Below are 21,696 nucleotides of genomic sequence, written 5' to 3'. Positions count from 1 at the left end.
GGAGCTCACCACCCCCCACAAATACATCAAAAATACATCTACATCTGGAAGAATTCTCACAGAACACCACCAGAACCATCTTTTAAGATCAACTTATCTTCAAAACGTTCAGCCCTTATTTGGGAAGCGATGGCAAATGTGTGACTATAATAAGCCTTGGTTATACGTCTCTCGTTCTCCCATATCATGGTGAATTGGGATCGGATCCCTCCTCAGTTGACCCATCGTTGCCTGAGCACGTTGGTTAACAGCCCAGTGGCCTCACGTGTGCGGATACCAAGGCTCTGAGGGCCGCAGGCGGCGCAGGGGCAGCGCTGCCGCCTGCAGACGTAGCTCAGGTCGGTCACCTTATGGTGGGCGCCCCGGTCGCCGAAGGGGGGCTAGAGGGCACACGTCAAAGCACACCGACCCCTAGTCCCCACCGTCACCACCGGGGGAGGGGGGAGCGGGGGTGTGCACCCCACTGTTGGCATCGCCCCCTCTTTGTTTACGAAACACAACTTATTACGCACGTCAATGTTTATTGAGCATTTACCATATTTTAGACACAGTTCTAGGTGCTGGGGTACAGAACTGAACAAAGGTAAAAATCCCTGCCCCAGTGGCGCGTACATTCTAGTAAGGGGTTGGGAGGGGAGGGAAGACACACGATACGTGTAAGAACATCTAACGCGTACGTACAGGCAGAGCTCGGACGTACGGTGGGCTCAGCTCCAGACCACCAAATGAAGCGGGTATCGCAATAAAGCAAGTCACGCGGGGCTTCTGGTCCCCCCGTGCATATAAAAGTGATGTGCACACTCGACGGTCGTCTGTAAGTGTGCAACACTTATGTCTAAAAAAATTACTTAAAAAATCCTTTATTGCTAAAAAATGCTAACCATCATCTCCGCTGTCAGCATGTTGTAACCTTTTTGCTGGTAGAGGGTTTGAAAGATTGTGAGCATTATCAGAGTATGTAACATGGAGTCACAAAATAAGCAAATGCTGTTGAAAAAATGGCACAGACAGACAGACATGCTCCACACAGGGTTGCCACATACCTTCACTGTAAAAAACGCAATTATCTGTGAAGTGCAATAAAACGAGGTCTACCGGTAAGTCAGTGAGAGGAGCTTTAGAAAAACAACGTGGAGCGGAGGTGACAAGGTGTGTAGGGGCCTTCGTGTAGGGGGCAGAACGCAGATCCAGACAGAGTGCTTAGGACAGCTCACTGAGAAGGTGACACGTCTGAAAACAAGGGACAGGCTTGGCAGAACTAAGACTTTTGTCAGCATTTGTTCAACATACAAGTTCTCGAGCGGCCTCCATGAGGAGAGCTGGAATTTCAGAACCAAAAAGCATTTCAGGTGACACCAAACTGCGCCAGGACCAGAAGCCGTTACCATCCTACCTAGACCTACTTCTTTGTCCCGGGTGATTAAACCTTGATGACTGGGCAAAAAAAAGTTATACTTAAAAATAACAAGTAAAATAAAAATACAGATACTTGCATAATACAGTACTATGTGACACGCCCCGTTTTAAGTATTTAACATATACGTTGACTACTCAGTAAAAAAAACAAACAAAACTTTTTTCTTACAGAACTTGTTATGGAGCGAGAGGTGCGTAATAACCCGCCCCCCCCCCCCCCCCACACCCACTACTCCGTTTGGCAACTACGGACCTCCTGCTGTTCAGGCTTCACCCACCACTTCCCTCTGGGGGTCAGCGAAGGATGGAGAATTTTCGAGCACTCGCAGGCATCCTGTCCACTGCACCCACCCAGACTTCAGTCCATGCTCTGAGAGAACCATTTTAAGATCGATACCACTATCACACCAAGGAAAACTAGTTCCTCACCATCATTTAACGCCTCCTCCACTTTTAGTTCTCCCCATTTGTCTACAAAGACGCCCACAGCAGCCCAGAGTTTTACAATTGCTTTGATCTAATCAGGATCCAAGGGAAAGCCACAGCATCAGGATCTATGTCTTAGACCTCTCTCACTTTTTATCATAGTTCTCCCTCTTCTTTTTCTCCCCCCCTTATTCTGAATTCGGTTGACTATATCCTCCCAGAATCACTTATCCTGCTCCTGTGAGCTGTGTTCTTCCTGTAAACTGCTGATTTACAGCTGGAGGCTACATGGGTTGAGGGTCAACGTTTTTGGCCAGGTGCTTTCTAGGTGGTTCTGTGAACCTCTTTACACATCACGGCAGGAACACCGAGGGGTCTGGCTGTTCCACCTTAGTGACTGAGCTCAGGTTCACCAGCCTGATCCAGTCCTTACCAAGCTCCCCTTAGCTCTCCTCAGTGTCCTTCACAATAACTCCATGAGGCAGGCACTATTCTTATCTCCATGTACTTGTGGCCTCTGCCTACTTAGCAGGGTCAGGTTCTCAGACCCGGAAGCACCCAACCCCACAACGGGTCCTTCCCACCCTTCTCCATCCTGAAACGCTTCCCCAGCGCCATCCGGAACCCACGCGGGGTCAGACACCAGCAAGAAGCCTCGTATCCTCAACTTCTCCTCTGAGGGCTCCCCTTTCCTTGCCCCACTTAAATCCTGGCTCTCCGGAAGGCACTGACGTCATCAGACACCACACGCCTCCCCAAACACTGCAGGCGTCCATGCCACCCCTCCCACAGCCTGCTGAAGATTCAGGCATGTCTCTCACTGACACTCTAAAACTAGGTCTGTCCTAACACAGATGGTCCCTCCAAAACCCTGGTCTCAGTTCCTTGACCTTCTAAGCCTTCGACGCTCCCCACTCATGCCCACGGCTGTACCACAGATGCTACCCACAAGGGCAACCTCGACACGTACAGACTTAGCCCATCCTCCGCCTGCCTGTCTCTCCGGCTGATGCACTTCGGCCCCGAGGACCTACCCCTTTTTCACTGACAAGTTAATGACCCCAAGAGAGCTATGCAGAAAATGTGTAAAGGTTAAAATTTCACCCCGAGATGATTAAGTTGCCCAGCCTTAAAATTATTAAGAGGCACTGATAAGAAGGGCAGAAAGCTCTCAAAGAGCAAGAAATAACTGTGCTCCCTTGCAGATGCCACCCTGGTCATTGTGGAAAAAAAGGAGAGAGAAAGGATTCTGTGGGTGCAGGGCTACTCCAGGCAGCCACGAGGGCCCCCTCCTCACGATCACAGCCTGCCAGCAGTCAGAGCAGAATGTGGAGAGACACAGAAAATGAAGGAGAGCTGAAAACCAAAGCTGAAAATTCCACAAGTTCAAGTCTTCATTCTCCAAATTCAAGCCCAGGTTCTCACAGCACGATCCCTAACCGGGACTAAGATCTCTGGAGAACACAGATGTGAGGACGGTATCGTCTCCTTCGGAAACGAGCTTAAATGATTTCAGACCCAACACTAATTTCCCCTGGAACAATAATAAAAGCCCTGATGTCCAAGGCAACACAAACCCGAAGGAGATGGAAGTTAAAAACTCCAACCAAAATGTAGGGAATGAAATAACCTAAATCCAATCCAAGAGACAGAACACGGAGAGTTCTCGTTTTATGATCACCAGTGGCTGAAAATCTTATTCATTTGAGGTGGTCACAAGAAATCTTCACAGGAAACTATACTTTGAGGAGTAGGATTTGCTGTACCTACTGATTCATGCGACCCTCATCATCAAAAAGTAAACCCCAGAAGTCAAAGTCAAGCTCTCAATGAATGTTCCTGGTCTTTCCTTATATGTGTATAAACAACTAAAAATTAGAAAATCTGTCAAGCTCTTGAAAACAAAAAGGATTTTCAGAAATCTCAACATTCAGAGCCCATGACATTTCAGATGTCCTTCAACTGAATTTTTACTAGCTTCTAGAACTTTTTCAACTCCTCATTTTTGGAGCCAAAAAGGTTAATGAAATCATAGCCATCAAACAGGATAGGCCTGCAATCAAGAAACAGCAAGCTGCTTGCACAAATTCAACAGAAACTCATGAAAAGGAGAGATCTTCTCCAACAAGTCTTAGCACCAAACCACAAAGTTCTTTAACCTCTCGCATCCATTTCATCAAGGAGTAGAGAAAGCTGAAGAAAACTTGATGTCAGCCCTGAACGTGGATTTCCATTTGATCAGACCAAGGCAGACAGCTGCCACTGTGCCCACTCCAAGCCCAGGCTCAAATGCTGGAGCTCCCTACACTGCTTCATCAAAGGAAGAATAAGAACTAGAGCCACAGAGGAAATAGCCGTGATGCCGTGCTTCAACAAAATCATCCAGATTCCTCAGAGTAAACCTTTAGAAACGCCTGCATTTTTTGAAGGGATTAGAAAAGCAACAAAATAGGACAGAAAACTAGATGTGTCAACAACTGACAGAGTGACGTTCCAGCCTTTGGACCAAGAGACCCCAAAGCTCATCTCTCCAAATGGAAAGTCACTGCACGACCAATACTCCAGGGACACTAAAACCTGTCAAGTGCTCAAAGTTCTGTTGCAGTCAAATCCAGAACGTAGCCCTGTAAGTCTGCCTGAGCAGAGGCTCCTTCTTCCAGACCTCCTGGCAAGAAAGAAATGAGGGAAATGGTTTCAGACCCGTTTGGCGAGAATGCTACCAGCGGTTCCCACTCAGCCACAGCTACAGCCCAGAATCCAGACAGGGAAACGGCCACACCAGCAAGCTGTCAGAAAAAGGCTCCTCAAATCAGAACCCCCCTGCAGTCCCAAACCTCGGCCTGTCACAAGTGGCTCCCTCCAGGCAGTGGGTAAGGAGAAGGAGCGTCCACCCTGCCGACACGACGCTTGCCCGGTGAGACCGAATCCAAACCTAGTGCGTGCATTCCGTTTACCAAAGACAGCACCGAGGAGCCCGGCCACCTGCATCCAGCACACCTGGTCGCAGGGAAGACCCAACCCATCCCAGAACCAGAGGGTCCTGAAGATGAAACCTCCCCCAAGGTTACCGGATTGTACAGCCTCCTTTTTGTTTTCTCTTTGGTTGTGTTAGCTGCAGAATTATTTTACAAGGGACACAACTGTGTTTCACTGAAATTAAATTTCACGTTTTGAACTTTTTTCAAGTCAGGAAGAGAGGATATTATGAATATAATAAATTTGACTTAAAGCTTGAAAAACTCAATTGACCCCACCCCTCCCCTCAAAAACCCACTGATTCTCAAACAAGCAAGTGCAGGTGTCAGTTTAAGGGAAACTAGGCTTATCTATGGAAACTGCCTTTGATTCAAGGACTACAATCGGCAGGGCTCCTGGCACAACCAGTTCACTGTACCTGCTATGCCTAGAAGCCAACCGCTTCTCTCCATTTCCACTGCTACCATCCTAGACCAAGCCACCAGCATCTCTGGCGTAAATGACCACAAGAAATACCCAGCTGGACCCCCGCCCCTTGCCTCCTGGTCAATTCTCTGTGGAAGCCAGGGGGATCAAGACCCTCTCAAAACACAAGTCAGATCACGTCATTCCTCTGCTCAGAAGCTTCCAGGCACCTCATACCACCTGATCCAGCTGCTACTTAACCCCCCCCAAACCCCCCGCCCCAGTTCTGGTGCTTTAGCTTTCTGTTTCTGGAACATTTCAGGCACACTTCTGCCTCAGGACCTTTGCATTTGCTGTTTGCTTTGCCTGGAATGCTCTTCTCTCCCGACATGCACATGACTCACATCCTCAAGTATTTGCTCAAATACAGCCTATCGGTGTGGCCTGTTAAACCTGCACTCTCCTGCCACCCCAGGCCTTCTCTCTTCTTTGCATTATTGCTCCCCCTGGAATTTATTACCTGCTGATACATTGTTTTTCACTTATTTTGTTTAATGTCTTGTCTTCCTATTAAAATGTAAACCATCTGAAGTAGTAACTTCCGTCTGCTTTATCCAGTTGACCTGCCCCTCCCTCAATAACCCACTGATTCTCAAACACAGGTGCAAGCTTCAGTTTAAGGGAAACTAGGTTTATCTATGGAAACTGCTTTTGATTTACTGCTGTATCTCCCACACCTAAAATACTCAAATGTTTGATGAATGAATGAATGAACAGGCCACACAGTTGAATGTGAAGCAGCATATGAACTGGGAGGCCCTAGCTCAACACAGAATATTAAAGATGAAGAGTAAGTACAATAAATAATCATCAGCACATAAAGAACAGAGTTGCAATGTACACTTATATCAACAGCCAACCGAATTCTCTGTATCAGTGAAACTCCCTTTTATAGAAACCAGGGCCTCATAACCAAATGATTTCAATTCTCTTTGGCACGTACAAACAAAGCAAAAACAACTTGCCCAAGTTTGTCCAAAATGCCTATACACTTACATAAAGGGCATGAATGCTCAATACATTTAAATAGTTACAGTGCTTCAAAAACCACATTGCAGGAGAAAAAAATATACAAAAATAAAATTGTATAAGTTCTTCATTAAAATAGTAGCTTAAATAAATCCTTGGGACTTATTTAAGAGCTTGGGACTGGACCCAGATACTAGAGCGTAGAGCTTTTTACATAATTACATGAACACACGTGACTTTGTCCTCATGGACACTGCAGTAATAACCATTCAGTTAAAATCAATAACCCACCCTCCAGGCGCAGCTCAGAGCACAGGCGAGAAACATAACTGATGGAAGATTACGGTACATGATACAGTTCTGCTTCTATTTGCCCCTTTTCGTCTTGGCCGTCTTCTCCTTTCTTTTTTTCACGTGTTTAGGAATTTTGTTTTTTCTTTTCTCTCTCTGGGCTTCCTTGACCATCTTTTTTCTTTCCTATAAAAACAAAACCAAAAAGTTTAAAAATGTGCAAATTTCAATCATTCCGAGTATTAATATTACAACTAAATTTTCAAATATATGCAAAAAGATAAAATGTGAGTGTGCAGAGACACAGATGTAGAGAACAAACATATGGACACCAAATGGGGAAAGTGGGGAGGGTTGGGGGGGAATGAATTGGGAGACTGGGATACCAAACTGTACACTCTAAATATATGTAGTTTATTGTATGTTAACTGCATCTTAATAAAAGTTCTTTAAAAAAAAAGGAAGTGTCACAGAGAAAAAGTTGAAAATGATAATGGTTTGGTGGTAGAATGTGGGGTGAAAATTGTCTTTTTAAGATTTCTTAATAGAAATTTGAAGATAGCCGAAGAGAGACACTCACGAGGATGTTACTAAACGTTTGCAGCTACTTTTCTTCATGTTTCGTATTCTAACAGAAATAAACATTGGAATGAAAGATAAAATATTTATTTCCAGGAGAAAGAGAACGTGTGCTAGGGGGTTGGTGTGTCTCTTGGAAGCCTTGGACCCACACTCTATCAGGCTTAAGGGTCAGGCTACGACTACTCAGCCCTCATGATGATCATTTCATCAGTAGCATCTCCTACATCCACGGCCAGGAGGAGAAGAAACAGAGACTCTGGAAACAGGGAGCTGGGCTGCAAGCCCCCCCACTGCGGGGCAACTCCAGCATCATTTGAACTTCAAGCGTATGACAATCACTTTCAATCAATGCCCTGAAACTAGTGTGCCCTCTCTCTAGGCAATGTCCAACGAGCTCCTAGTAGAAGCCCAATCTCTAGACAATGTTACTACCAAAAGCCAAGTTTGCATTTGGTAACTGAAACTTCAGGTGGAGGGACTTACTGACCAATGTGTTCAGCTACTACAATCTAGATATCTAAGCAGAGAGCCTTGAGGGTCTGTGTTGTTGTGTTGACAAACAAGGGAACATAGGTTCTTGGCTAACCTTTTTATCAACTTCAAGGTCAGTGGTGGGCTTCTTGGAATAGGCGTTGCCTCCCTGTTCTTCAGAGTCTGTGTCAGAACACTCAGAGCTTCCAGCATCTTCTGAATCAGAACAAGTCTTTTCCTCAACTTGACTTTCCTTAACTTGACTTTCTAGGAGTGCAGGGACCTTAAAAATATCACAGAACCATGGTATTCTAAACCAGTCAGTTATCTATTGGTATTAAATGTGTTAATGCCAAAAATCAGATTTCAGCCTTACAGATAGACTTTGAAAAATGACATCCTGTACTGAAACATCAAAACAATGGAATCAACGTCAGGGAGGAAGACCGAAGTAGCCAATGCAGGACGGCTCAAGGAAGTCCCGGAACACAGGGACAGGGCTTTACTGGGTGACCCAGGTCAACACCAGGACTGCTGTACTTTCTCCAGCAGATCAGGGGGACTGAGCCAGGATTGGGAAGATGCGAAATGTAGATAGAAGTAAAAAGTGAAGTTATTTGGATAACTTCACAGCTGTTTTCCTAAGAATTAAATTTCAAGTAACACTTGTTAATCCAACCGAGAGGGAAGAAAATATTTACACAACAGAAACATGAAATTTAGCAGTTTTTTAAAGCAGCAGGAAGCATTTTTAAAAACATGAGGTTTTCTTTTCATAAGAAAAAAACAGATCTTTAAAAGGTGATTCTAGAGGGAGGGAATACAGGGATATGTGTATAAAAACAGATGATGGAACTTGGTGTACCCCCTCCAAAAATAATAAATAAATAAAAAGAAAAAAAAAAAGGTGATTCTACAGAAAAGCTTTCTAGCCAGGTGTAACAGAATCTTCCTACTCCATCACACTTGCTGCATAAAACACAGAAGTGCAAAATCTGAGAATTCTCCTAGTCCAATTCTTCCCACAAAAAAGATACTCAATTTTCAAAATGCAAACCGTGATCCTTCACATTCAAGCCTTTCATTAAGAATATTAAAAGAAGTGGGACTTCCCTGGTGGCCCAGTGGTTAAGAATCCACCTTCCAACGCAGGGGACACAGGTTCAATCCCTGGTCAGGGAACTAAGGTCCCATATGTGGCGGGGCAACTAAGCCCATGTGCCACAGCTACTGAGCCCACGCATTCTAGAGCCTGTGAGCCACAACCAGAGAGAATCCCGCACGTCTCAACGAAGACCCGACACAGCCAAATAAATTAAAAAAAAAAAAAAAAAAGAATATTAAAAGGAGTAAGAACTACCTTTATTATTGCTTAAACTAAAATCAATCCCTGCTGTTTGAAAATGTAAGACAAAACAAAGTTGTAAGAAAAGAGCACTGCAGGAGTCTGCACTGCGAGACAGCATGACTTGCCCTCCAATAGCCTGTGCGCAGGGATGAGACCAGATGCCACTGGTGCTTTAAGCTGGTTGTAGGAACATCAAGAAGCACATGGTTATTGTTAATAACTTCACAAACAAAGACCAGGAAGACCAGGATACAAAAAGATTTGCTGCCTCAGCTACAACAACAGAGCCATTCAGGGGCAGGATGAAGAGTAAACCACACATTTCCACACTTCACGCTCACAGTTAAAAAGAATGAACGTAAAAAGGGCATTTCTGAAAAAGGCCATGGACTTTGGAAGCATCTATACTAGTAATATCACACCACTGTTAATTTAACTCTAACACTTGACATGAAATTTTATATCCTTTGAGTTTGCCATAAACGAACAGTAACACCTGTTCTTCGTACCTTCTGAACGCCTGACAAATCCTTCCTCAGTCCCGTGACAGTTTGGTATAGAATCTTAAAACCAAAGAGAAAAAAATAAGAATCAACATAAAACTGGACGTGGAAATACACTGTAATATGAAGAAAGAGCACAGCGGGCTAAATGACACCTTGTGTGATTACAAAAGTGCCTATAATTTATCTCCCGGGACAGAGAGCATCACGTGGGTGAGATTCTCATCCGCCCAGCATAGCAGGCAGCCGCAGACCCTGCGGGTCAAGCCGCTACGGCCTGGTGGTTTTATGCATAAAGGGCTGCAATCAATCTGATGATAGAAAGCCCCAACTCAATCTCAACTACATGTAAAGTCTTCTCCTCCCCCCAGTAACTCCATTCTTCTCTCATTAGCAGACCTGCATCAAGAAAAGCTCTATGTATTCAGTTATTATTAAAGACGTCTATACCCGTCTTCCTCTGCCTGCAATTAGTCCGTGGGACGCGTTCGCGTGCGTCACTTCCCTCCATGAAGACCAGCGCCACGGCGCAGGGCGCGCGAGTGCGAAGGGAGGGGGCCTCCTCACTCACTCAGGGGCGGACTCCCAAGCCCGCAGGTCTGGGCCGGCAGCTTCCCCGGTGAGCCCGCCTGCTGCAGACACACCCGGCTACTCACGTCGTCCTGCTGGGCGTCCATGGCCATGTCCTCCTCCTTCAGTCTCATCATTAGATCCATATCCCTCTCGTAGTTCGTCACTTCATTCAAGGTCCTGGGAATGTAAGCTCGCTTAAACACCTAACAGACACAGGAAAAGTACAAAGCAGCCTTATTCACACCCTTCTCCCGTGCACTCAGCATCCTCACCCCATCAAGTCACAGAGGCACTTATCACCGTCGTCCCCTTGGCACTGACTCCCAGCCAGGCTGTCCACACACGCGGTGCGGCCTGTGCTGCGCCAAAGCCGTTTGTTACTAGTGAAAAGACACGGAGTGACTCAGGGTCACCCTCAGAACAACATCCCCTCCCCTCGTCGGGATTCCAAAAGCCTTTGTGACAGAAGAGAAAGGAGGTGCCGTGGGGAGCACCGCCTGGCTACGTCGCACAGGAGGAGGTTCTTCCGTGGGAACATCACCCACCCTGCGCCATAGCTGATACGTACTGGGTACCTTACATTCACCCGTCACACCACACACAGTAGCTGTGAGAATTATTAAAAAAAATACTGACTCCCAAGATTTTAAAAAAGTCTTCCTTTTTACCAAACATAAATACTTAAAATCTACAATGTTACTGAAATCAACATTTAAATCACCTAAAAATTCACATTAGCAAACTAAAACAGGCCTTTGCTTCTTGCATCACACCCTCCAGTGGGTTCTAGAAAAATGTTCTCCATGCAGGACAAGGGGCTAACAGGTCACTGAGTAGAAGGATGTAATGGGATGTAAGGTACACAGCTTGGTGCAGTGGAATTGTGTAATATGTTACGTCTCAAGGAAATATCATTTAAAAAATAATGCTTATCTATTAAAATTAAGATCATGACCCAGTAATATTTTTTTTATTTTGAAGACCCAGTAATATTAAAAAAAGACCTCAAGACACAAGCGTTTCCTAAAGCTGTAAACAGATAATACATCTTACCTCTTCATCCACATGATCTTGGCTGGACCTTTCTTCCTTGGTCCTTTGAGATGCTATTTCCATGGCCTTGGAAAGAAAACAAAAATCACTTTCCTTTACAGTCAACCCACAGAAGATACATCCAATTTCCCAATTTTAATGGGAAGCTTTTCTAGTGTCTATGGGTACCACCCCTTCACACTCCGTGTCCTCCAGTGGTTCAGGTTAGCTCTCCACGGGAGAACTCACCAAAAAGGTTGCCATCAACCCAAGAGTAACAGAATAAATCAAACCTGCCTAGCCTCAGGGCATCCTCCCTGGACTCTTCCTCAAGAGCAATACTGCTTTTACAAATTTTCCTTTGCTAAAGGAAAACTGACACCAAAAGAACGAAAGAACCACTCCTCAATTCTTGAGCCGTCCACGAAGGAGATCAGGGGACTGTTCCCTAACGCTGAGTCTGTGGCTCTAACGCTGCTGCAGGACAGACCCCCAAAGAAAGCTCTCTGCACAAACCATGACTGACACTAAGAAGCAAAAACTCTACAGGTTCTTTCAGCTTCTAAAACTGAACATTTATTCTCTAACCTATTTAGAATACACAGAGGAAAGGAACCAACAATGGTACTAGGATTTTTTAAGTCCACACACTAAAATTAGTGCTAAAGAGTTTAGGAATAAAAGTAATGTGATATTATTTATTCAATTAACATAAGTGATTACCGCCTCTGTGCCAGGTACGGACTAGTTTCCAGCAATACAGAATAAAACTCTCCCTTTGACATACCATGTTCCTGGATTGGAAGAATCAACATCGTGAAAATGACTGTACTACCCAAAGCAATTTACAGATTCAATGCAATCCCGATCAAATTACCAATGGCATTCTTCACAGAACTAGAGCAAGAAATCTTACGATTTGTATGGAAACGCAAAAGACCCCGAATAGCCAAAGCAATCTTGAGAAGGAAAAATGGAGTTGGTGGAATCAGGCTTCCTGACTTCAAACTATACTACAAGGCCATAGTGATCAAGACAGTATGGTACTGGCAGAAAAATAGAAAGGAAGATCAATGGAATAGAATAGAGAACTCAGAAGTAAGCCCAAACACATACGGGCACCTTATCTTTGACAAAGGAGGCACGAGTATACAATGGAAAAAAGACAGCCTCTTCAATAAGTGGTGCTGGGAAAATTGGACAGCTACATATAAAAGAATGAAATTAGAACAATTCCTAACACCATACACAAAAATAAACTCCAAATGGATTAAAGACCTACATGTAAGGCCAGACACGATAAAACTCCTAGAGGAAAACATAGGCAGAACACTCTTTGACATACATCAAAGCAACATCCTTTTTGACCCACCTCCTAGAATCATGGAAATAAAATCAAGAATAAACGAATGGGACCTCATGAAACTTAAAAGCTTTTGCACAGCAAAAGAAACCATAAACAAGACTAAAAGGCAACCCTCAGAATGGGAAAAAATAATTGCCTATGAAACAACGGACAAAGGATTAACCTCCAAAATATACAAGCAGCTCATGCAGCTTCATACCAAAAAAGCAAATAACCCAATCCACAAATGGGCAGAAGACCTAAATAGACATTTCTCCAAAGAAGACATACAGATGGCCAACACACACATGAAAAGATGCTCAACATCACTAATCATCAGAGAAATGCAAGTCAAAGCCACAATGAGGTATCACCTCACACCAATCAGAATGGCCATCATCACAAAGTCTGGAAACAACAAATGTTGGAGAGGGTGTGGAGAAAAGGGAACTCTCTTGCACTGTTGGTGGGAATTTAAGTTGGTACAGCCACTATGGAAAACAATTTGGAGGTTCCTTAAAAAACTACAAATAGAACTACCATATGATCCAGTAATCCCACTCCTGGGCATATACCCAAAGAAAACCATAATCCCAAAAGAAACGTGTACCATAATGTTTATTGCAGCACTATTTACAATAGCCAGGACATGGAAGCAACCTAAATGCCCATCAACAAATGAATGGATACAGAAGATGTGGCATATATATACAATGGAATATTACTCAGCTACAAAAAGGGATGAGATGGAGCTATATGTCATGAGGTGGATAGAACTACAATCTGTCATACATAGTGAAGTAAGTCAGAAAGAGAAGGACAAATATTGTATGCTAACTCACATATACGGAATCTAAAAATGGTACTGATGAACTCAGTGACAAGAACAAGGAAGCAGATACAGAGAATGGACTGGAGAACTCGAGGTATGGGAGGGGGCGGGGGGTGAAGGGGAAACTGAGAAGAAGCGAGAGAGTAGCACAGACATATATATACTACCAACTGTAAAATAGTCAGTGGGAAGTTGTTGTATAACAAAGGGAGTCCAACTCAAGGATGGAAGATGCCTTAGAGGACTGGGGCAGGGAGGGTGGGGGGGACTCGGGGGGGGGCGTCAAGGAAGGGAGGGAATATGGGGATATGTGTATAAAAACAGTTGATTGAACCTGGTGTACCCCAAAAAAAATAAAAATAAAAATAAAAATAAAATAAAAATTAAAGGCAAAAACAAAAAACAAACAAAAAAAAACTCTCCCTTAGCAGAGGGTGACAAAATTTAAAAGAACTCAATGTGATAAGAAAGATATAGTGTGACCAGTTCCATCACAGAGTTAGATAATACGGAAAATATACCTGTGGAAACAATGACTTCTGCCTGATTTCTCCCCGAGAGGGGTTTCTGCACTGAGCTTTGAGGCTCACTAGACACAGCAAGACGCGCAAAGGCAGAAATGGGAGGCATTCCAGGGGAAGGGAAGACACGAAAAGCTGGGATAAAACCCGAACACCCATGCAGAGGCCATGTGTTCAGTATTCTACAATTCAGAGACAGAAGTAAAAACAGACACACTGGACATCAAAATTAAAAACTTCTGTGCATCCGAGGGTGTGGTCAAAGAGTGAAAAGGCAGCCCATGGAACGGGAGAAAACATTTGCAAATCATATATCCGACAAGGGGTTAATAATATTCTAAATATATAAAGAACTTCCATAATTCAACAACAATACAATGTGCTTAAAAAATGGGCAAAAAACTTGATCAGACATTTCTCCAAAGACATACAAATGGCCAAGAAGCATACGAAAAGATGTTCAACATCACTAAGCATCAGGAAAATGCAAATCAAAACTGCAAGGCCCCACCTCCCACCCAGCAGGACAGCTACTCAAAAAACAAAACAAAACAAAACAAAAAATAAGACCAGAAACTAACGAGTGCTGGTAAAGACGTGAGAACGTGGAGAAATCGGAAGCCATGCAGCCTGCCAGTGACAATGTAAGATGGTGCAGCCACTAAGGAAAACAGTATGGCGGCTCCTCAAAGGCTGAACGTAGAATGGCCATATGACCCAGGTTTTCCATTTGGGGGACACGCCCAAAAGAGCTGAAAGCGGGAACCTGAAGAGATACTTGCATACCCGTGTTCACAGTGGCATTATTCATAACAGCCAAAATGTGGAAGCAACTTAAGTACCCATCAGTGGATGAACAGATCCACAAAATGTGGTCTATGCACACCATGGAAGATTATTCACCTTCAAGAGGAGAGAAACCCGGTGTTAGGCTACGCAGTGGATGACCCTTCAGGACATGATGCCCAGTGGAATAAGTCAGCCAAAAAGACAAACACTGTATGACTCCACTTACGCGAGGTGCCTGGAGCAGGTGTTGTACACACAAAGCAGAAGGGCTTAGGAAATGAGGGACTGCAAGTTAGTGTTTAATGGGGACAGAATTTGCTTTACAAGATGGAAAAACTTCCACGGATGGATGGTGGTAACGGATACACAACAGTGTACTTAATGCCACTAAACTACACACTTAAAAATGGTTAAAATGGTAAGTTTTATGCTGTATATTTTACAATTTAAAAAATTTGATGATGCAGAAAGGCCTCTGAGAAACAAGAGAAAGGAATTAATGACCAAAAGCTAACCAGTTTCTTGCCAAACATTCACGAATTTGACAGTATGACTCTCGTTGATGATTAAAGTTAAGAAACCTGGCTTTACCACTGGCTTTTTACTATAGTTTGATCCCTCATCTGTGAAACTAGAAGGAAAAGGTCTCAGGAAGCCGTCCCGATGAACAAAAGTCCAGGGTCCTCAGAAGTGCCACGGAAATGCAACCACCACTGCCGTCTTCTTCTTTTTTTTAAAAATAAATTTATTTATTTATTTATTTACTTATTTATTTATTGGCTACATTGGGTCTTTGTTGCAAGTGGGGGCTACTTTTCCTTGCGGTGCACAGGCTTCCCATTGCGGTGGCTTCTCCTGTTGCGGAGCACAGGCTCTAGGCGCTCGGGCCTCAGCAGTTGTGGCACACGGGCTCAACAGCCGTGGCTCTCGAGCTCTAGAGCACAGGCTCAATAGTTGTGGTGCACGGGCTCAACCGCTCCACAGCATGTGGGATCTTCCCGGCCCAGGGATTGAACCCATGTCCCCTGCATTGACAGGTGGATTCCCAACCACTGTGCCACCAGGGAAGTCCCACCCCTGCCGTCTTCTGTTCCTCCCCGTCCGGAGCCCACCTCACCTTGGCGAGATACGCGTCCTGGTTCTCGTGGGTAACTGACGGGTCTGTGACAAATTCAAAGAGCTCCCGCACGGTCATAACGGCAACCCCATGCTTCAGGAAGAAATCTGTCGCGGGAAGATGTTCGTGAGAGCTTTGCGAGGGAAAAGCTTGTTAATCCAACCCTTCCAGAGAGAAAGAGAGAGATAAAGACACACCATCTCCCAGCTACTGGTGTCAGTATCACTGCATCAAACGATGTAGCACCAAGATTCTCTCTAACAAGTACAGAACCACAGGCACAAACGAGCTGGGGGAAACCCCAGCTTCCGCTCACCGTTGACGTTGGCGCAGTCCTTTCTCAGGAACTCCAAGGCATGCGGGTGGTCGTGCTCCACGGACTGAGAGACATCAATGATGTACACACCTCCGCCCTGGTACCTGCGGGCCAGGCACACAGGGGTAAGCCGCACACTGTCACAGTGCTGCCACGAGGGCCGGGCACGCAGGACCAGGGGACACCACTGCTCGCCCACATCTCATTTAAAAATCTCTATTTTATTACCAACGGACATAGCTAATAAAACGAGCGAGGTGGGTAAGGAGAAGAGCCACTCTAACTAACAAGAGATGAAAACTGAGAAAACTTCCAAAGTCCTTTAACTCTGCTAACTATCAGTGTGGTCAATTCTGTGACTAAGGCCACCAAAGGCAGGGAACACGTCCTATCCTGTGACCCTGTGGCAGCCAACTCTGAAACTGGAGGATTTAGCACGACTTCTTGGATAGGGATTCAGTGTATGTCCCTAAAGGACACGAGGTGACTCATAGGCGGGGCACGCGGGCCGCACACTCACAGCATGTTGAATTCACTGAGGTCTGAGTGCACGAGCCTGGCATCCTGGTACATTCTCCTCATGTACTCGATCACCTGTACGTACAACTCCCGAGCCTTGGATTCTGACAACTGCACGTTCTTCAACAGCGGTGCTGGCCTTGAAGAAACATAAGGTGAATAACCAGATAAACGGACCCAGAACAAGCCTTCCTGCTTTCTACTACATTGTTACGCGTGCTCTTCTTCTACCCATCATCACTGAGCAATCTGCTTCGCTCCAGAGATAAGGTTCTATCGATAAAGAGCTGTCCACAAACAGGTGCTTTCCCAGCTGACTGTATAAGATGTTCCTCAAAAATAAGGTGAGGTTTGTTATTCTAAAGCATTCTGAGACTTAAAACGGTAGAATTAATAACTCTATGCACTAATAGAGTGGGAAAGGTTCATTAAAAACACTGTAAGGCAAAAGGAGCTATTTAAATGGGAAATATTCACATATAGGATAATTCAAAGCACTGAAAAATACAACTCTGGGCGTGAATTACTAGGCTTTCGCGCACTCACATGTCGTCTTTCCCAATGAAACCCATGACGAGAACGTGACTTCGCAGCAGGATAGGCTCTGGGCATGGGATCTCTGCTGTGTTTAGCCTGTGATACGAAAACAGATAAAAGCACAAATGACAAGCTAAAACAAATCACCTAAAGCGTCTAATCTCAAACGACTTACAACAGCTGCAGTGCACAAGACTAACACGGCTGTGAGGAAATAGCACCCAGGCCTCTCGATTGTGTTACTTTGCTTCATAAACTCTGTGAGGCCCGTGATTTTAAGCGGCACCAAGAAGGGCAAAACACTGGCAATTCAACTACGGCCCACAGCCTCTAACACTGAATGTGATGCCAGAGATGTTAAACCGTGAAGAAGCGGGCACCTTAGAACTGATGAAATGCAGCAGGCATGTCTGCAATGCTCTTCTGAGCTGATGGGCGTGAACAAAGATTAATAAAAGTAGCGGGCTCATAGCCAGCGGCTAACTGAGCATGGGAAGAGCTCAGAAGGACTTTCACAGCAAGTGAACTTTGCTTAATACTAAAATAGCCAGTGTACGGCACCTGTGTATTGCATGTAAAAAGTTAAAAGATATTTGAAAGAGAGAAAAAAAGCTTCAAATTTAAAACTTCAAATGCGGAAACTTGATATCAGATGTCTTTATGTGATACAAAGGTGCCAATGCAAACAATGAATATATAAACATGTCCAAAATTGGAATGAAGAGGAAATTCCCTGGTTGTTCAGTGGTTAGGACTCTGTGCTTCCATTGCAGGGGGCACAGGTTCAATCCCTGGTCAGGGAGCTAAGAGTCTCGCGAGCTGCACGGCCCAGCCAAAAAACAAAACAAAACAAAACAAAACTGGACTGAAGAGGAGGAAACTATGATAAAGAATTTGGGGCCTAACAAAATTGCCTAAAACTCCAACCCTATAAAAAAATGACACGTTATTCTCACCACCTGATTGTGTCACTTTCCTGCTTGCAATCCTGGAATGGCTCTTTATCATCCTCAGTATAAACTCTAAGCCTTTCCACATGGCACCCAAAGCTCTTCACGTGACCCAGCCTTGCAGAATAAATGTGAGTCGTGGCAGAATTCTTCTGTAATGGGTTCACACAACAGAGGAGAGAAGGTAGTTCCTATCTGCCTGCAAATGCATTTCTTCTGCTCACCTCTGCAGATCTAAAGGAAATGACGAGCCCTGCGAGTCCCTGTCTTTGGAAAGAACTACACTGGGCTCTGCTGGGAGGGAATCACCAAGGCTGACCTGCAGACGCAGCCCCCAGACAGTCACCTGATTAAGTTCCTCATTTCCTTTTCTGCCCACGTTTTCACCATTTTTCTGGGGTTGCCTTTACAGTAGCCACGACGAAATCTTGAACGAGAAAAATATTTGTTATTTCAATCATTCCATTATTCTAGTTTTCAGTTTTTAGGACATAGAAATCAAGCCACGTGGGAAAAAAAAAACTGCGCTCACCTGAATTCCCCACTGACATACTTATCGCGGTCCTTAAACACCAAAATAGAGGTTTTATAGATTTTGATGGCTCTGCTCTCTCCACTCGCTGTGCGAGCGTGATACACGTTTGCCTATTTTAAATCAAAAGCAAAGAAAATTAAGTGTGTGTTAAATAACTATAAACAGTATCTTACTTTTGCAATCTATTTGATTCTACCCTCAAAAGTTAAAAAAATAAAAACAGATGATTGAACTTGGTGTACCCCCCCCAAAAAAAAAAAAAAAGTTAAAAAAAAATTAAGGGAACTGAAATAATGTGCATAAGGAACACCATCCTCTTCTGAACTGTGTGAATTAAAATATAAAAGGTACACTACACCAAAAGGTACAGTAAATATACCTCCAACTTCCATGTACAGTAATGGCCAATTTAAACACATGCAAGACACAGAATAGGTAACCAACAAGGACCTGCTGTAAAGCACAGGGAACTACACGCAATGTTTTTCATAACCTACATGGGAAAAGAATCTGAGAAAGTATACATGTGTATATTATACATGTGTATATTATACATGTGTATACATCTGAAGCACTCTGCTGTACACCTCAAACTAACATTAAAAATCAACTATACTTCAATAAAAAATAAATTAAAAAAAATAAGTCTTCAAATTAAATTTTGCTACACATACATACATACAAGAAGTGGTTTCAAACATTTTTGCATTTCAAGTATGTGGAAAATATCTGAAGACATTTTTACATCTCATGATTTATAAAGTGAATTTTACTGGGAACTGCTCCTCACAGAATGAGTTGCTAGTTGAAAAACAGCATGTCTGTCTCCCTCCAGCCACACATACAGAAAACAATGAGAAAGACACGTGCTAACAGAAACAGGACCACCACTGCTTGCCCCCATCAGCAGGCATCTGACCATCTCGACTCACTGCTGGGCACACCTGGATGGACCCAAGACCCAGGACAGTGACGGCAGTGAGGAGGCACCTTCTGTGCGCAGCTTCCTACCTGGCCATAAAGATTAATAAAGCCATTTTTAAGCAACGGCACTGATTAAACTATCCTCACTTGTACATGGGTTTTTTGTTTCTTCTTTTCTTTTTCAAGGCACAATTTATTTACTAAGCACCTTAGTTCCATCTGGTGTCTGAAATAAGAAAACTAACGTGAACGCATCAGGCGTCCCAAGAATCGCTCACTTCTTTTCCCGTGCTGATGCAGCCGTTGATCTCTGATATGATTCCTCTGGTCAGCATCTTGAACAATATCATTCGTGTCCTGGGATCCAACACCTGAAAACAAATGCAAGAAATACAACGTTCAGAAAAAGAGCACCAAATATTTCTCGCTCAAGCGTTAGACAAGAAACTGAAGAGTAAGTGTACTACGGGGTCCTGCCTGACTAAAGGAGAGTCACTATTGCGTTGTTTTAATTCAGTCTCATTTTTAGTGAATAAAATGTGAGGTGAGACCAAAGGAACCAAAGAGACAAGAAACTAGCAAGTTCACTCAGTCGTGGAAATTAAAGGCTGCTAAGTCCAAGGGAAGCAGAAACTGACTCTAGACAAATGTTAGGTAACAGAAATACAATCAAACCAGAAGTAACTGTATATTTCCTAGTCATCACTGAACAGGTGAAATTAACCTTAGTATATTTTATCTAACCCAGTACTTCTCAAACACTATCAATTCAACATGTAATCCATACAAAAATGTTATTAGGGAGAGAGTTAACATCCTGTGTTTTATACGAAGCCTTGAAACCCAGTGTGTATGTGCATTTGCAGCACATCGCAGTTCACACCCGCTGCCCAGAACACACCCCGCAGCTGCTGCACTCGATACGAAGCTTTAAAGCGGCAGCCAGTGTCATACAGTTCAGGAACCAAATCAGCCAGCCTGTTTTTCTGTAGCGTGCAAGCTGGAATGGTTTTTACATTTTAAAATGTTAAAAAAAAAAAAAAATTGTGGTCCAAATGCCTAAAGCATTTCTCATTCAACCCTTTAAAGAGAGTCTGCAGAGCCCTGCGAGAGATGGGTAAATCAGGGAAAGGCTTATCTCCTTCAAGGTCAGAGCAGTCAGTCTCGAGTAAAAAGGACCCTCAAATTCTGACAAACAAGAGGCAATGAATTTAAAGCCTGGGCTTGTTCAACAACCTATAAGAGAAGAGAATCTGAAGAACATATATATAATGTATAATTGAATTACTGTGCTGTACCCCTGAAACTAACACACTGTAAATTAACAATACTTCAATGGAAAAAAATTTTAAAACTAGAAATAAAAACAAACAAACAAAAGCCTCCTCCTGTTCACACCTGAAACTGAGGCAGCCACACACTTACATGCAATTCCCAGGGTCAGGGCCAGCAGCTCCTTGGGGGTGCAGGCCACCCCTCCAGCTCCTGGCAGTGGGACAGTGGAAAGTGGCCGGAACTAACTGTCCTTTAGGGCCTACCCTTCAGTGAGGTGGCTGCGGTCACACCAGAAGCCTAAGGCTGATAGAAATAAACCTTGGCAGACTGTGGGACTAAAAGCAAACTATAACCACTGCAACTAGAAATGAATGAGAGGAAAGCGAGCGAAGAGGCAGGAACTGCCGCATAGGTTAACAGAGCAAGCTGGGTGGTAGGAATGTGCGTGGAGACCTGGGCGTCTGTAGGATCACTAGGCAGCCAAGTGAGAGGCCCAGGGAGGAGCAATGGGCCAAAATGGCTTAAAACAAAATAGGGAAAGAGAAATATGAGAGGCAAATCGACTTACAAATACATATTTTAAAAAGACAGTTTAAGACTCAAGACCAAGACTCAAGACTCTTGTCCAAAAAATTTTAAAAGAGAAAAAGAAAGTGTTTCCTCCCTGAGTTATTTTAGGGGCTTTGAATATTGAAGCTACCTCATCTCTCTGAGCTGGAGCACACTTTGTTTTCAATCGCAAAAGAGGTTACACAAAATAAATAGCGGACAATGAAGACACAGAGGCCAGACCCAACCTGCTCCTGCCGGACTGAAGATGGAATTCTTCATTTGCACAAATGGGTCGGAGTTCAGGCTGGGGGTGATTCCCTTGGGATGGAGGTGGATAGGAGGGTGCTTGTGTCTTAAACCAAGGACCTGTAGGGTGAAGACGCTACTGTTCTAAAACGTTTGTGCGTACGTGTATGGGTGGGGGAGGGTGGC

The 21,696-nt window shown here is 44.1% G+C and overlaps 1 protein-coding gene across 1 annotated transcript in view; it reads right to left on the bottom strand.

Moving 5' to 3' along the window:
- Positions 1 to 487: 487 nt before the first annotated feature.
- Positions 488 to 21,696, bottom strand: part of RIOK1 (RIO kinase 1) — a 30,666-nt gene continuing 9,457 nt past the window's right edge. Inside the window, exons 6-17 of the mRNA XM_057698610.1 lie at positions 19,716 to 19,808; positions 18,511 to 18,623; positions 18,325 to 18,405; positions 17,038 to 17,124; positions 16,493 to 16,630; positions 15,973 to 16,076; positions 15,657 to 15,763; positions 11,074 to 11,139; positions 10,104 to 10,223; positions 9,454 to 9,507; positions 7,712 to 7,879; positions 488 to 6,729 (exon numbers count right to left, since the gene is read on the bottom strand). Of these exons, the coding sequence (XP_057554593.1) occupies positions 6,619 to 6,729; positions 7,712 to 7,879; positions 9,454 to 9,507; positions 10,104 to 10,223; positions 11,074 to 11,139; positions 15,657 to 15,763; positions 15,973 to 16,076; positions 16,493 to 16,630; positions 17,038 to 17,124; positions 18,325 to 18,405; positions 18,511 to 18,623; positions 19,716 to 19,808 (1,242 nt within the window). The 3' untranslated portion in view covers positions 488 to 6,618. The remainder of the gene's footprint in view (positions 6,730 to 7,711; positions 7,880 to 9,453; positions 9,508 to 10,103; positions 10,224 to 11,073; positions 11,140 to 15,656; positions 15,764 to 15,972; positions 16,077 to 16,492; positions 16,631 to 17,037; positions 17,125 to 18,324; positions 18,406 to 18,510; positions 18,624 to 19,715; positions 19,809 to 21,696) is intronic.

The sequence above is a fragment of the Hippopotamus amphibius genome, chromosome 11, assembly GCF_030028045.1.
Source record: "Hippopotamus amphibius kiboko isolate mHipAmp2 chromosome 11, mHipAmp2.hap2, whole genome shotgun sequence".
NCBI lineage: Eukaryota > Metazoa > Chordata > Mammalia > Artiodactyla > Hippopotamidae > Hippopotamus > Hippopotamus amphibius.
Note: the sequence above shows the minus strand (reverse complement) of the source record. Positions and strands in the feature narration are given on the sequence as shown.